The sequence below is a fragment of the Nothoprocta perdicaria genome, unplaced genomic scaffold, assembly GCF_003342845.1.
Source record: "Nothoprocta perdicaria isolate Ctin4 unplaced genomic scaffold, notPer1 scaffold_30, whole genome shotgun sequence".
Taxonomy (NCBI): domain Eukaryota; kingdom Metazoa; phylum Chordata; class Aves; order Tinamiformes; family Tinamidae; genus Nothoprocta; species Nothoprocta perdicaria.
Genome location: NW_020455533.1, coordinates 5382593 through 5397891, shown reverse-complemented (window position 1 = coordinate 5397891; position 15299 = coordinate 5382593). Strand labels below are relative to the sequence as shown.

At 45.4% G+C, this 15299-nt stretch overlaps 1 protein-coding gene across 1 annotated transcript in view; it reads right to left on the bottom strand.

The window, feature by feature from the left end:
• The window catches only part of SPG7 (SPG7, paraplegin matrix AAA peptidase subunit), an 84136-nt gene that overhangs the window by 13121 nt on the left and 55716 nt on the right, over positions 1 to 15299 (bottom strand). The window contains exons 2-9 of the mRNA XM_026042299.1: positions 14761 to 14941; positions 13443 to 13532; positions 9945 to 10195; positions 9218 to 9357; positions 6359 to 6461; positions 4746 to 4871; positions 4076 to 4238; positions 3203 to 3376 (exon numbers count right to left, since the gene is read on the bottom strand). Coding sequence (XP_025898084.1) covers positions 3203 to 3376; positions 4076 to 4238; positions 4746 to 4871; positions 6359 to 6461; positions 9218 to 9357; positions 9945 to 10195; positions 13443 to 13532; positions 14761 to 14941 — 1228 coding nt within the window. The remainder of the gene's footprint in view (positions 1 to 3202; positions 3377 to 4075; positions 4239 to 4745; positions 4872 to 6358; positions 6462 to 9217; positions 9358 to 9944; positions 10196 to 13442; positions 13533 to 14760; positions 14942 to 15299) is intronic.

Sequence of the window (15299 nt, the reverse complement as noted above, 5' to 3'; positions counted from 1 at the left end):
CAGCTTTTTYAGGCATCCTCATCCTTCCTCTAGCCCGCAGAAGCTCTATCTAGCTCCCATACAGCTCTGACCACCCTTCTCTTTACCTTATCTCTGAGCACTTACCCAAACGCAGAAATTCAACATTTGCTGCTAAGCAGATCATTCACAGATCTCCTCCTATACTTTCCCCCCCTCAAAAAGATAATAGCTGAGCTGAGCTCTGGTGCCACTTTCCAGAAGTTCACCCATCAAGAAAAGCTAAAGGGAGCTAAAACAGGTCTTACCCTTGCACTTCAAGGCTCCCTCCTTACAAGCACTTACCGCTCTCCCACTTAGGCTTGCGCAGAGCTGTTAATCTCCCCCGAACCTCCTGCACCATTCCCCTGAAAACCTGATCCTGCCATGCTGCACATGGCACTTCAGTGTTCATTTGGGTGACACGCTCTGTTAGATAACGCTCCAGCAACACGTGCCAAGAGCAGTGCTTGTGGGTACAAGCCAACATTAAGGCCATGTTTCTTGTACTCGCCTGACAGYCCCTGCCAGCTGCCTCTCGTTTGACATTGTAAGCTCCTTGGGCTATTTTTTAGCATGTGTTTGATAAAGCACTTAGCAAATGAAGGACTTAGTACATGATCTGTATGAGGAAYGAATAAATAACTGGGCAATACATAAATAAACAGCGAGGCAGCACATATGAAGCAAGCTGCTTTTGCAGGGACTTTTACAGTATATATGGAAAATGTGTGGTCTAAATTCATTTGAAATTGCTAAATTAGAGCTCACCAACACACCTCCACCTCCCCGCAAAAACAAAATAAATAACCCTTCCCAAAAAACCTCTAGTAATCCTAACTGTGCAGCTAATTTCTAAAGACTGGAAGAAGCTGCAGCCATTTTCATTTTTAGCAGAGATGCAAACTGCACCGACTACATTTTCCTGACCAGTGAGGTTGGCCTGCTTTTGATTCAGTGTTAACCTGTTCCCAGTTTACACTCTAACCGTCAGGGAAAGAGAGAAGGTGGAAAAACAACAAAGGACACAAATGATCACCCCCGAATGTGGGGACTGCTGCTATTCTATGCATTGCTACCAGCCTATTCCATCCAGGTATCTACCACACAGATACAACTGCAAACAGTTATGTTCCCTCCAGGTAAAGGTCCATGCTTGGCCAAGTTTCCCCCAAGTTGGCCCAAATGCAAAGCCCCACGGAACTGCACACACAGAGGGCAATTTCTGCCATCTCCGTGACACTGTGGCCTTCAAAGACATTCCTCTGATAGCTGCATTCCTGYCTGATTATTTAGGACCTACTTAAAGCTCACTTTTCTCCCTCCAAACTTTACGAAGCTTGGCCTGAAGCAGAAGGGGGTCTGGAAGATCTCTGTTCAACAGGACCACTCTGCCCTGTTCACACCACACTGTCCTCTAGCTTACAATTTCTCCTTCTGCAGCAAGGGCAAAGATCCAAAACCACATATTGTGCACGCTATGGAGGACCTTCTGCCCTCTGCTGCAAATGTTTTCACAGGCCCCAGGCTCTCCGCCTGAGAGGCGGTTTACCCCAGAGCAACCTCCAGAAGGCAGCCTTGCTGCGGAGCCACGGGAAACGTTTACTTCAGCACGGCTGCACCCTCCTCCTCACCGCAAACTCTCAGTATGGAGAGCAGGCAGCTTTAGCCTGCAAGGCCTGGGAAAGAGGAAGGCTCATAGTGCGGGACTAGTGTTTTTTTTCCCCTCCCCTTTTCTTTTGGAAGAGTGATGAGAGAAGATCAGAGTCTTAGTCAAAGAAGGAAAACAAAGCTAAGCAACAAAGAGCTGTTCCACAAAACTGATACAACCACTCCCTGATGGGCAGGTAGTTAGCCCCTGTCCAGCTATGCAATAATAAGATTTAGCAACAGAAGCAGCACCAGTTGGGTCAGTGCTGCAGGCTCTGACGGACTCGGTCAGAAGGATGGTTGTTTGGACATCTGTGTGAAAGGGTCCCAGGAAAGGGCTGGCTTCAGAGAGCCCGAGAGAATCCAGAAGTGCAGCATCAAACCACRACTTGCTTGCAAACCTGGTCACTGCCTGTTTTGATGGGGATCCTGTGCCCAGGCAGGCAATGTTAGAGTTGTTGTCAGAAGACAGCGGACAAATCGCATTACATTGCTTTTTTCCCCTCTGGGAAAGCTAAACTTCAAAGCTTATCAGGCTTTAAAACATTACCTGTCTTGGACAGAACACAACAAGTATTAAAGAATACTCACTAGCCAGCTGGATCCAAATGCTACCCTCTGAACACAGCAGTGCCCTTGCTGCCAATTCACTTTCTTTTCCATCTCCAGTACTGTAAATTATTCCTCTCCAATTGCCAGTGGGAAAACACGCTGCTGAACTGAAGCCATTTATTACAGTAAGAGCCTTTGGGGTTGCTGCCCTCTGCCAGCCGTGGTCTCCAGCGCATGCTTTGGTTTGGTTTCAGGAGCAAGGAGGCACATGTGGCACTCCAACAAATTCACTCCGCATGCGAAGATTACACACATCTGACACGGGCTCTTTGGAGCAGTCAGTAACCAGCTGGCTCCGGGGTTTTCAATTTACTACATCCAGCCCCAAATTCCTTACAGCCTGCATAAGGAGGGCTCTGTCCAAAACCTAGGCACAGCACATACTCTTAGACCTGTCCTAAGCCCAGTTACTTGCTAGTTCGCTGTCAGCTCTCAGGTCCTGCCTAATCCTCCTGTGACAGAGAAAAAGCAGCTCAACACAGAGTCTTCACAGACAAGGACTACAGATGGTGTACACAGACGCAGACTGTGTTTGAGGAGATTCCTGGGAAACCTGCAGGGAAGGGTGGGTCAGCACAAAGCAAGTACTGGGCATACGACTTCCAAAACCCTGTGCTGAAGGAAGAGCAGCCTTCCTGCCCTTCAGGGCTTCAGACTCCCTCCTAAGCAGCAATCTGAAAGGCAGCTATCGCTTGTCATGCAGAGGGGCTTCAGCAAGGACATGGTCAAGCTCTGGGGCTGGCCTCTGCCCTGAGCAGACTGTGAAATACAACTTAGTCTCATCCCAGAGAAGAGGAAGTCAGGTTTGCTTTGATGCAACTGTAATGCTTCAGCAGGAAGCAAATGCCGAAGCCTGACAACTTAAAGCAGGAAAAAGACGTTGCCTTAGAGACTGAAGCAGTTGGCTCATAAAAAGGGCCCCACTGCCAAGAGAAAGACTCACCATCCATTTCCACGAGCAGCTGGTTTAAAGTCTGCTCCTCCTCGGCATTGGCAAAACCAGATATATTGGTGGAGCGCTTCTTGCCCACGGCGTCGATCTCGTCGATGTAGACGATGCAGGGCGCGCGCGCCTGCGCCTCCCTGAAGAGGCTCCGAACCCGGGCAGCTCCGAGACCTGCAGGGTCAAAGGAAGCAGCAGCAAGGCTCCCAGCAGAACATGGCAGCACAGGGGAGAGCAGTGCTGCTGAGCTCCAGGGAGACACCCAATTCTGGGCAAAGCATCAGTGCCCTATGCACTTCTCATACCTCAGGCACAAAAAGATAAACCTCATATCTCTAGTTCTAAAAGCACTGCTTTTCCTAGGTCACACACAGTGTTCACTGGACTCCCCAAACTGCAGGCACTCCAGCAGGGAAGCTGAACTATTCCACATGTTCCTTCACACATACACTTGTCTGGTCTTAAATGAGCTAAGCGACAGGAAGAAAAAGCTGGAAATCTCCAGGTAGAAAGAGGCCATAGTTCTGTGCTGAAAATCCACCAGCACTCTCATAAGTGGAATGCAGCTTCTGCTGAGGACTTCAGGTTGGAAATACCAACAAGCTCTGGGCAGAGACAAATGCTTCCAGGTGAAGGACCATAGAGAGCTTCACCGTGCCAGCAGCAAGCAGCTAGCAGTAGAGAAAATACATTTTAGATTCCTGATAACTAAGTATATTTGCAGCCAAAAACCTTAAGCATCCTCAACAGAGGTATCAGCTTCCCCATGCAAAAACAGGTTAAAAATGTGGGATTTTTTTTTTCTTTTTGCAAGAGGTCCACGCAGCATTCTCCAAACGAAGAGCAGCCCCGTTAGCCTCCCGAGTTGCTTACCTCCTATCACCTCCACAAACTCGGAGCCCGCCATGGCCAAGAATGGCACCTGCGCTTCCGTAGCCACTGCCTTCGCCAGCAAGGTCTTCCCGCAGCCCGGCGGCCCGAGCAGCAAGGCACCTTTGGGAACTTTAGCCCCAAGCTGGAGGTAGCGCTCAGGACTCTGCAAGCACAACAGGGCTCAGTCAGATCCACAGGCTGCACCAWACATCTGCAGGAGAACGGGGCCTCCCGCAGATTTTGCCTATTTTTTTCCATTCTGCCCAACTCCGAGCTCCCAACAGGAGCACTGTTGCAGAATTGGAAATAGAGGGATTGAGTCATGTTGATCGCAGCATAAACAGTTGACAGTCTATTTAAGAAGAGGCGGTTCAGTATGATGCAGGACGAAGAGAAAAATATCCTCTCCTCCCCAGATTGCCCAGCTMTCTCAGAAGATGGGCAGCAAGCTCTTACTTTGTTCTATTTTTGTAGGGCAGAGGAAAGAATTCAGCACATTTAATACAGTCCTAGCACTGTCTATCAAACAGGTGAGCACAGGCACTTCTGCCTTTTAATCTAATGCTTTCAGCACTGGAAATCATGATCAACATCGAAACAGAGAACAAGAACATGGRGGAAACTATTACAAAGGCTGCATGGCGGATTCAGCTAGGTGGAAAGKTCTCACCTTTAAGTAATCCACAAATTCTTTGACTTCCCTTTTGGCCTCGTGCATTCCTGCTACATCCTTGAAGCCAATCCCTTTTCCAGACTTCCCATCCACAACAGTGAAACGAGCCATTTTCAGCTGGTTCTGCGGAAGGCAGTACAAGCAGTGAGGATGTGCTCTGACTTTGGACAAGGCACAGCCTGAAAAGGCTTTTAATGTACTTTAGGAGACAGTCGAGCACAGGCACAAGCCCCTGCAAAAAAATGCCCACTAATGCACTGGTATTTTACCCTTTTTTGTTTAGAAATGTTTCACAGACAGAATACATGACTGTTGATTCAGAAACCTTAGCTGTGCTGCATTGCTAATAAACAGCACAAGCCTGCAGCAATATTCCTGACATAATCCAACCCAAATTCCCTGTAGACCTAGCAAGGATACTCACTAAGTACGCACAGAATGCTCTAAACCTTAATTGGCCTCTCCTCTCATTTCTAAGTGCTTCGATCTTTAATATTCTTGGGATGAGTATAGTTTTGAGAAAGACATATTGATGGCAAACAATTGTCAATACTTCCGTGTAAATGAATACGAACTGACACTTTTCAACGCAGCTACCAGTTTCTATTACAACACAACCCAGGGATGGAACGACGGGCTCTCAAATTTAAGAGGCACCATATTTCAGTCTTCTTGTGTGTGTTAAGTCACAGCGACAGTCAAAACAACAATTTAGTTAAACACTGTCCTTGTAACTGCTCATTATGTCTTGCTGAAAACAGCTACTTAGGATTGTTTTCCCTTTGAGGTAGAGTTTATAGCTTCTCAGGCCTTAGAAACAGAGGCTTGCCTAAGCAAAGAGTTAAATGTGCAAGGTTGGACAGTCCCTGTTTATTCAAGACAAAGTTTAGTCCTTAAGRCCCTCATTACTCAACACTTTTAAAACTATTATTCTCTTCCAAGCAGCTGCAACCCTTTGTATAAAGTGAAACTCAGAGACAGAAGAGAGCTGCCTAGGAGACCTCGTGGGAAACTTGTGAACAGGGGACTGAATTCACCACTTTTTCATCCCCAAGTCCCCGTGGTTGCTGCCAGCGCGGCCAAGGCCGATTTCCACAGAGTTTCATCAGCTGATCCAGGCAAGGGTGGAGGAGAGAACTAGGAGATTTAACTGATGTTGCAAGTGAGGCATGTGGCATGAGGGGAAGCAGCCAACACATAATGAAATCCACAATCTGAATGCCTTTTTTTTTTTAAATAAATTGAGAAGTCATTTTGCAGAAAGCAGAGATTCCTGCTCCTGGCTGTATGGGAGGCATATTGGCAGGGCCCAGTGAAAAACACCATCTGCAGCTGCAATTCATTAGAAAGCTTTGAAAACAGCAGAGCAAACTGGACTGCAAAATTCAGTGAGCTCAGCCCTTCCTGTCACTGGGGAAGGAAAGGGCCTCAGCTAAGGCCAGTTACTGCACAACCTGATCAGATCATCAGGACAGGAAAAGACGCAACATGTTTCGAGACTGCTGAGTCCTTGGCACCAGTTAATTCTCATCTGCTGATAGAGAGGCTAGCAGAAGACAAGTCTCGGGCTTGTCTCGCTGCAAAACAACGTCAAGGTCTGGAATACTTACAAAGGCATTGAATCCTCCGACCCGGCCTGCCGCCCGAACCAGGCGGAAGATGCTCCACAACATAGACACAGCCACAAGGGTCACTATGAGGGAAAACATGTCGCTGAAAAGASAGAAGCAAGTCAGGCACAAATGGAAGCATTTGGTCACAAGCAGTATTATTAGCTCGGCAAATATTACTCAGCACAGCTATGTTCAGTATTTTAAAGATCCTGGCATTTAGGCTAGAAGCACAGCAATGAGCRGATATGACTAAGAAAATGGCATCTTTACCTTTTTATATATTTTCATATACATACATTTTCTTGTACCTGTGTATTTTTTATATTTACACATGTGTATGTACTCACGTGCTTATTTGTAACAGAAAACCAAATAATTACATAATCTAAATGTTAAGCAGAGGACAGGAGCACAGATAGTACTTACAGCTGTGAAAGAAACGCTACCTTACCACCCCTTCCAGGGGCACTGCTGCTTATGGAGCAAACACAACCTTCAGGCAGTTGAATTACATCCAGACCAGAATCCAATGGGACCAGCAGTGCAGGCCAAGAGTTTGCCCCAGCAGATGTGTGCATGGCAACACTAGGAGACACCCACTGTCCCAATCCCATGGAAAATCCCAGCACAAGTCAGACATTAAGAAGCTGCTCTGTCTGTTCTGGTTGGCCCTCCCTGGTCAAGCATCTTAGAAATCCCTTTTGTCAGAAGAAAGCACTACAGCAATCAACAATTAATTTTCTGAATCTTTGGCAACACTAATTACATGAGAATGGAGACACAGAACACACACAATACTGCAGAACCAGGAGTTGCAGGGCTAACTTGTTGGGAATGAAATAGCCCGTGAGCTCCAAACACAGGGTGCTTTTATAATAGCAGAAAAAATCATGAGATGTGCCAGACGCCAGGCTGGGATCTGAGGGACCGTAACTCAGCTCCCTGTCCTGGTACAGATGTCCTGCTTGACCCCGTCCAACCCTGTGGCCTCCTCACACTTCTGTTTGTTATCTAAGGAAGGAGCACGTCCTCTGTCCCTCACAAAGGGGTGACTTAGCAAAGGGGAGCCGCACGTGCCACACACCCAGCTGTGCTAGGGTTTCCCTGTGAGATCCTAGGCAGCACTGGGAACTGAAGTCACCTCCAATTTGTCAACCTTGCAAACAGAGGACTCATTCTGAGGCAAACTGAGCACCCCTACCTCAGAGAGAACGGAATGCAAGCTGAGTGCTCCCAGGTTAAGGTTGCTGATCCCAGAGTCTCCCAAAAGAATTCAGACCCTAAAACACCTCCTTGAAGCCTCCTGCAGGCTGGGATAGCAGCCCGTGTTCCTGGCTGATTTTAACTTCTCAGTTTACTTTCTGTATGTAAAGGTTTGACAATAAAAATGGCAAATTCTGAATTTCAGCTAAAGACTTCATAACACATGGTCAAATAAACACATGGAAAGGTTAATCTTATCAGCCATGTATCACAGCATGCAAAACCAGCCCAGAGGTCAAACATCTAGACAACATCCTGTCCAGAGATCTACCAATTCACAGCTGAACATGCCACTGAATTAGTGCCTTCAAGAGGAAGAGTTACACACCCAGCTCCACAGAGAAAGAACCTGTGCTCCAGCCCCAGAGCTCCTCAGAAGAGATGAGGTCCATCTCCACACAAGCAAGGGCCCCAGCCACCTTGGGAGGTAATCGCAGCAGCRTGAAGCTCTTTTCCTCATTTTCCAGGGAAGGAAAGTTCTTAGCAGACAGGATTTCAACACTGTATCTCTCAAGTASTTTAGGCTCAGTAATTAGCTGGGAGCTTTCTCTACACTCAGGTCTCTCCACACACTTACAGAAAGCAATTTAYTACGAGAGTAGCAGCTGCCAGGGTGGTGGAGCTCCCAGTCTTGTTCAGCACCCCAGTGAACGAGCTTTACAGCTCTGCCCTGTACTCTGGACCCCATAAATCCTGTTTTCCAAGAACAAGCTGCCAGTCTTAATAGAAGGGCACATAAAGCACAGCAGCAGCAAACAACCACACAACACTGGAATGGCATATGAAAATAAATAAATAAAGTCTAGCCGGCACTCCCAAAGTCTTTTAAGTTTTTTTTCCCCCTCATCTTGCTCATTATAGCCTTATTTCAGAACTAAAAGCTTTGAGTCTCTTTGACTTATGTTTTTTTTTTTCCTCTTAAAAAGTGAATCTTGGTTTTAGGTAGCAGAATATGATTGTGAAATTAATACAAGCACTTATTTCTGCGTGACATTTCTTGTGTGTCATCATCAAAGCTGGCGTGCTCAGTATGTGGCTCTCGGCTGGAGCCAACGCCAGCGCGTGCTAGTCTCTGATCTACAGCTGTTGGAGAAACAGGCCAAAACTAGGTGTTTATTTTTACAGACTGAACAACTGGCACAGGCCTTCCTCAAAGCACTTCAGTGGGGGAGAACCCACTGCTTCTCTAATATTTTCTGCAGACTGGGACATAACACCGCAAATGCTGACCCCAGACTCCASAGTTCTACCAGAATTTGCACTTTGCATTTTTGCATTTGCAAAATGATTAGGACAAAGAAGTGTTCAGCTTTGCAAGAATTTACAGCAAGGGATACAGACTTCACTTGGACTTGTTGACACTGACTCTAAACGTTATCGTCTACTACATGGTGCAGCTCCAGTCACTGCCTTGGGACCCTTTTGAGGTATTAGGAAACATCTAGAGCAACGCTGTTCCAAGAGTAAATGCTTCAAAACATGGAATGCTTTTGTTCTGCTTTGCATTTCTACAACATTTAGTACAGACTTTCTTTTCTGAGCTTGGGATGTTGCCACCAACATGAGACCAATAAGCACAAGTTTACAACTTACTTTCCGTAAAAGCCGGGGTGTTTGTAGGAAACAGGGAGTCTCTCTCTCTCGTCGATATTCAGCTCGTCCTCCGCTGCTCTCAGCTTCTCTTCAAACTTGTCAATGTTTGCCACCCGCATCGTGTACACCAGGGTAACGTTCTGGGGACAGGAAATGAAAAGGACTATATTGGAGAATAAAGAAACTGCAGCAAGCAGGAGAAGTGCAAAATATGGGTAAGTCAGGCAGTAAATTGCCTTAAATTGCAGCTTTTGTGACAACTGCAGGAACAAACGTGCAAGATAACAAGGACGCTGGGCTGAAAAGGAAGTTAGGGATGCCTCTGGCCTCTCCTAGCTAATCTAAAATCCAAACGGGAGAAAATATTTGAAACAAGATGGAGTCACAGGAATTATCAATCATTTTCAGGATGCCTTCGGTCATATTAAACAGAGCTGGTACAGAAGAAAACATTGTTGTTTTTTTTCCCCTCAGCATTTTGGACATCTCATAGCATTTTCTTACAGATAAATATTAAGTATTCTTATAATTAAAGAAAAACTGAAACATCTTAGCTTCCAAGTCAGTATAAGTAGAAGTTCCTTGTATTTTAAGTTCTGGGAAGAGAAAAAGTAGAGCAGGGACAGTGTACCAGTTAGGGCTTAACTGAAGGCATTTTTCTTTTTAATTCAGTTCTTCTCTACAGTTTAACCTATGATTGTCATTCTAATCGTAGAAAGTCACTCACAACTTGGCCATGTGGAGTTCCTCCCGGGTGCAGATAAACTTCCACAATATCACTCTCCGGAACTACTTCAACTCTCTGGACCTCTCCTTTTGCCAGCATCTCATTCACAAAGTAATTCCAGGAGATGTTGGTCGCTTCTCTTTTCTCTCCGACCGTGAATCGAAACATCAGCAGTATGAAAGTTACAACGAGGAGCGCTCGCAAGCGGTCGAGATGCATCTGATTTTCCCGTTTCCTGCGTTTTTCATCCTCTTTGTTCCAAAAAATACAAATAAAATAAATTAAAAAAATGCTAGCGTGTAATTGTGTAATTTTCTGACCCAAAGAAAGGACCATTCAACTACAATGATTAAACCAATTGTACTTTTATTTATTTATTTTCTTGTGCAATTGGTTTCCCCTGCATCACCACAGAGACAGTATCTCAGCTCTATTTCAGAGCTGATTTTCTGGCCTGGCTGAAAAAGGCAGAAGAAGGTCATGCAGCTTGCCCAAGGTTACAGAGTGAGTCAGTTTTGGATTACATTACACTTCCAGACCTTTCTGGCTTCTGGACTGCCAGACTAGAGGGCCTTGGTCCTAAACCAGTGTCACAAAAGGACAAGAAATCAGAGGTAAAATTAACAGCTGCCAGGAAGGAGGCAAATCCTGCATTCGGCTAGCCAGCTACGGCTTTGCTCCATTCAGCTGCTGGAGCATTTCTATAAAACGTGATTCTTTATTGCCCACTGTTTGGACTTGGGGAAAATATCAGAAGTTCATAAAAACAGYCACCGTGTCACCTTCCAATCACGTAGCACGTTACCACATGGCATTACTGTTTCCTGGTGAATTCCTGATCTGCAGACATCCTTTATCACAAAACTAACAGCATGTCTACTACCTGGGGGAATTCCTACATTTGTAGTAAAATAAAAAATAGCACAGGAGACATCACATACGGTTTAGTAAGGTAAATATACTGCAAGTCAACCTCCTTGCCTTAAAATTGCACATATTTTCTCCCATAATTAACCTCATGCTGAAGCAGGTCTGGTTATCTGTATAAAACTATATGATCTGTAGATAATCTAAGATGGAATCACTTATAAATGCTTTCCCTGCCCCTTGCTGTACCAGGACACATACCAAAGTGATGCCATGAGAAAAAATAATGGTCTACTTTGAATATTTGCCAACAAAACCATTTTTTTTGCAGACTTAGAACRTTTTTCGGACTGCAAAGGCAAATTCAAAATTCTGTGGTCTGCAAAGGACTGTCACAGCACAGTGGTCAAGTCAAAGACTGGCCAGCATTTGAGTTTAAAAAGACAATAAATTTCCATTCCTCCCCTTCTAGTCATATGTGCACGTTCTTGATATATAATTTACCACTTGCTCTTGATAGACAATTTAATGTCAACAGCAACACGGCATACATAAATACTRTTCTGCACCCAGAAATAAATTAAGTCTGAACCACTGGATTGCTACTGCATCTGCCTGCTGCAGCCCGGATTAGATTTATTTGCAAATTCCTAACAAATGCTCTGACACTAGCATTTATCACTAGCCACCGAGCAGGCCCTCTGCATGGTGCTACAAAACCAAAGGACAAACATATGACCCAGTCGGATGCTAAATAAAGTACTCTGTCCTTCAATTATGCAGCATCATTTTTCACTYGTTTCCTAGCTCTGCTCCACATTTAAGAGGAAAGGCTTGTACCTAAATAGAAACAATGCAACTTTTCAGATAAGGTCATAATTGCAAAACAGCCACAAGCTCAGAGACTGCGCCCAGCCCATCCACTTGGTTCTTTGATGCCATCTCCTCACTTCTGTGTTATCTGCTAGGTTCAGCTCTATTACAGCAAAGCTGGAGGCTTACATCCAGGACAGGCTTATTAAAGAAAATTAAACTACAGTAAAGATAGAAGCCCCAGCCTGGGCAATATCCGGAGATGCTGAGCAAGTTCTAGATAAAATAACTGGAAAAAGTGAGCACTCATACACAGAAAGTCCATCTATCCTAGGTAAACTCCTTGGAGATCTCAGAGTCGCATTGCTAGAGCGCTTTTCTGTATTAAATTACAGTTGAAGATGCACGTAATACACTCTACAGCACGCAGAGCTGAGGAGACTCTCACAGAGATCACAACAGGGTGAAAACTGCCCACGAGAGACCTTGACACAAGCCCTGCAGTGTCCAAGAATGAGGCTGGCCCGAGGCCTTTAACCTATAGCTGCACAACTGCAGCCAGCACTGCCATTTCTAGCGTGCTGGAAGACAACACRAAGCCTTCTTCGCCTCTAATACAAAATCTATCTATTTCTAGATTATGTAAAAAGGGTCTACCCTTGCAGTACAGCATTTGCAGTGCTCTGCAAGCTACTCCACAATATTTGGTAAATAAGAGGCAGTAACTGGAAGTGACACTTGCAAGCAACAGCTGCAGGAAGAGTTCCAGCTCTTCAGCCTCAGAAAGCCTCCCTACAGCTATGATTTGCCATTAACCCCAAACCTGAACCCTCTGATTAAAATCTTGCAAAGGCTGCAGTGACAGTTTGAAGAGTTCTTTTATTAATAATCGCCGCAGAGATGAGCAGTCCCCTGGAGACACGGGGTAGTGTTCCACCTCCCAAAGTCAAGTTGCCCATTAATCACAGGAGAAAAGGGGCCACRGAACACAGCATGTCACTGTTTACTAATTTTAACAGCTACAATGCTTCCCTGAGGTTCTGTGTCCAGCATCCCTGGGTGGTCTCGCACACACTGAGCACCCCACCTCAAAGCTCCCACTTCCTTAGCGAGGGAACGGCGATACCTGCCCATGCATCCCATTATAGACTCCGTCTCAGCTCTCCAGGTCAAACGGGCTAAGCTGCTGTTCTTGGCTTAAAGAGGCTGCACATGGTCACAGGGGTCCGACTAGAAGGGATCAGCACTTGATTGCTTTTACTTCAAAAGCTGAACCAAGAGGAACTGCACTTAGGTACAACAAAACTTAAAAAAAAAAAAGAAAAGCTTGTCTATCTGATGACAACTATATAAAAGTTTATAATATAATTTACAAAACAGAATTGTGATACCTGAGACAATTCAGGGAGAATTTCCCCCTCGCTCAGGGGTCCAGGAAACTGCAAAGAATTCTCTTTGCTGTGGAAGGAAGCAGTCAAATTATGCTTCTTCAAAGCATTGCAGCAGTTGTCAAGCCACAAAGAGCAAATGAACATCAATGAAGTTATTTGCATGCAAAGCAAAGGGGCACAGGAGAAAAACACAAACACCAGTTCAGGACCTGTCTCAAGCCTTCGTACTCCACCAGCTAAGCCAAAACACTCCTTCAAACTGATCAGCTCTACAAGCCTATGGCTAAGAGGAAGCTACAACTCTGCAAAACAGAGAATCCATCACTGGGAATTGCTCTTATCAAGGCAGATCTTCCGTGCTCACTCTAATCCCTCACATATGCTTGAAAATTTCATTTCATTAAACATCCTTTTGGYATATACATACCCTCATCTTCTTTTGGAGTTTTCTTTTTGAATCCTCCATTCTTAGGGTTACTCCCCTGCGATCTTGAAGTACTGAAATAGTAAGTGCCACCTGCAGGCAAGCAGAATTAAGCAGTTACTAACAGATAAGCTCAGGTCAGAGGGAGAAAAAGGGAGAAAGGATGAGATAGACACATATGAGCTGAAAACACACAGAAAGCAGAGCCTTTTCACACGCCAAGGCAATGGGAGAGCCTCATCAGAAACAGGAATGGGAGGCACAGACTCCCTCAATCTTCTTAGATATTTTTGAATAATCTCATCACAATTATCGTCATGTWAACGTCTGCACAAAGCAAAGAAAATCATTTGGAGTGCTGGAATATTCACRTATTTCTCAAGGCATCACCAAAGTTAACACTGGTGAGGTCAGTTAACAACAGCCTCATACTGGGAGCTGTAAGTTTCTACTAAAGGAGACGTATATGCATCAGCCATGTATAGAAACATTTATGCATTGGCTAGAGCTAAACACGAGTTTCTCCAGCAAATTCTACTGGGACATTGTAATAAAAGCCAAGAAGATAAAGATACAAACAGCAAAACTCTCGGTTGCTGAAAGACAAATTAAAAACAAACCAAAACACAACAACAAAACAGGAAGTCGAGAGACAAGTTGTTTGTCAGCTCTTCTCCTGGAGGATCCCTGAAAGACTGCTCAGATTCCTAACCAAATTTAAAAGGATTTTTTCTTTAAACTCTTTAAGATAAGGCAGCCCAGGCTCTTCAAATCCCACTGGCCACAACAGCAGCAACAGCTTTAGTTCAAATCTCAAAGGCATCTTTTCCCAGCGTGAACAAGCAGGCAGAAGAGTAATTTATTTTGTCGGGCACTTTGGGGCTTTTGCTCCCCAAACTGCAGCTTCTGGTATCGTACAATTCAACCTGTTCCAAGTTCCAGTGCAACACTTTCAGCAATGAACTCGCACGTTGTGACTTCTACTAAAGGTGAGCAATATTTTTGTTCAAAGCTCTGCTAATTAGGCACGTAAAAATTCTCCTGAAGAGTCTGCAGTTTTTAAATTAGTTTTCACATCTGAATGACCTGAGTAAGCAGTTATCAAGCCCAGGCCCCTGGGGAAGGAGCCACTGCTCAACCCTGTCGTCACGCAAAAACCTGCAAGCCCTGCGAGCGATTCCTCTGCTCCCTAAGCCAAGATCCAAGCGGCTTTATTCCAGCTACAGGGACACAGGCATCAAAAGCAAAGAAAAGCCAGCACTCCTACTAAACAGGACCTTGTTTTTCCTCCACAGAGGTGCAGCAGCTTTTAAGGACTCACCTAAGAGCTTCCAAAGCTGGACTGGATCTTGGATCAAGCGCTGTTTGAGCAGGGCTCCACTGAGACCTTGAAATGGAGAGGAAGACCTTTGCGACAGAAGGCTCTGAAGACGATGAGAAAGAAAGGGAGAGAAAAAAAGGACAACTATTAGAAAAGTACTGGCCCTGCTTGCCACTTTTTGCTATTTCACAAGACTAAGACTTCTAATTACGCGATAATTACAGGTAGGTCCTATCAGCAGTAGCCAGAAGACCTGAAAATGATTCCAGGTCGTGCTGTGAACCCCCTCGTGGCTTTGAGGGCACTGCCAACAGCCCAGCTTGGGGTCAGCACGTGTATAAACGTGTATAAACGTGTATAAACGTGTATAAACGTGTATAAACGTGTATAAACGTGTATAAACGTGTATAAACGTGTATAAACGTGTAGAAGCACAAGCCGGCCCTGAGGACCTCTGAGCGCCGCCTCTCCCTCCTGCGCAGCCCGCGGCGCAAGGACGAGGGCGAGGACGAGGCGCCCGCCGGCCCCGCCGCCGCCCC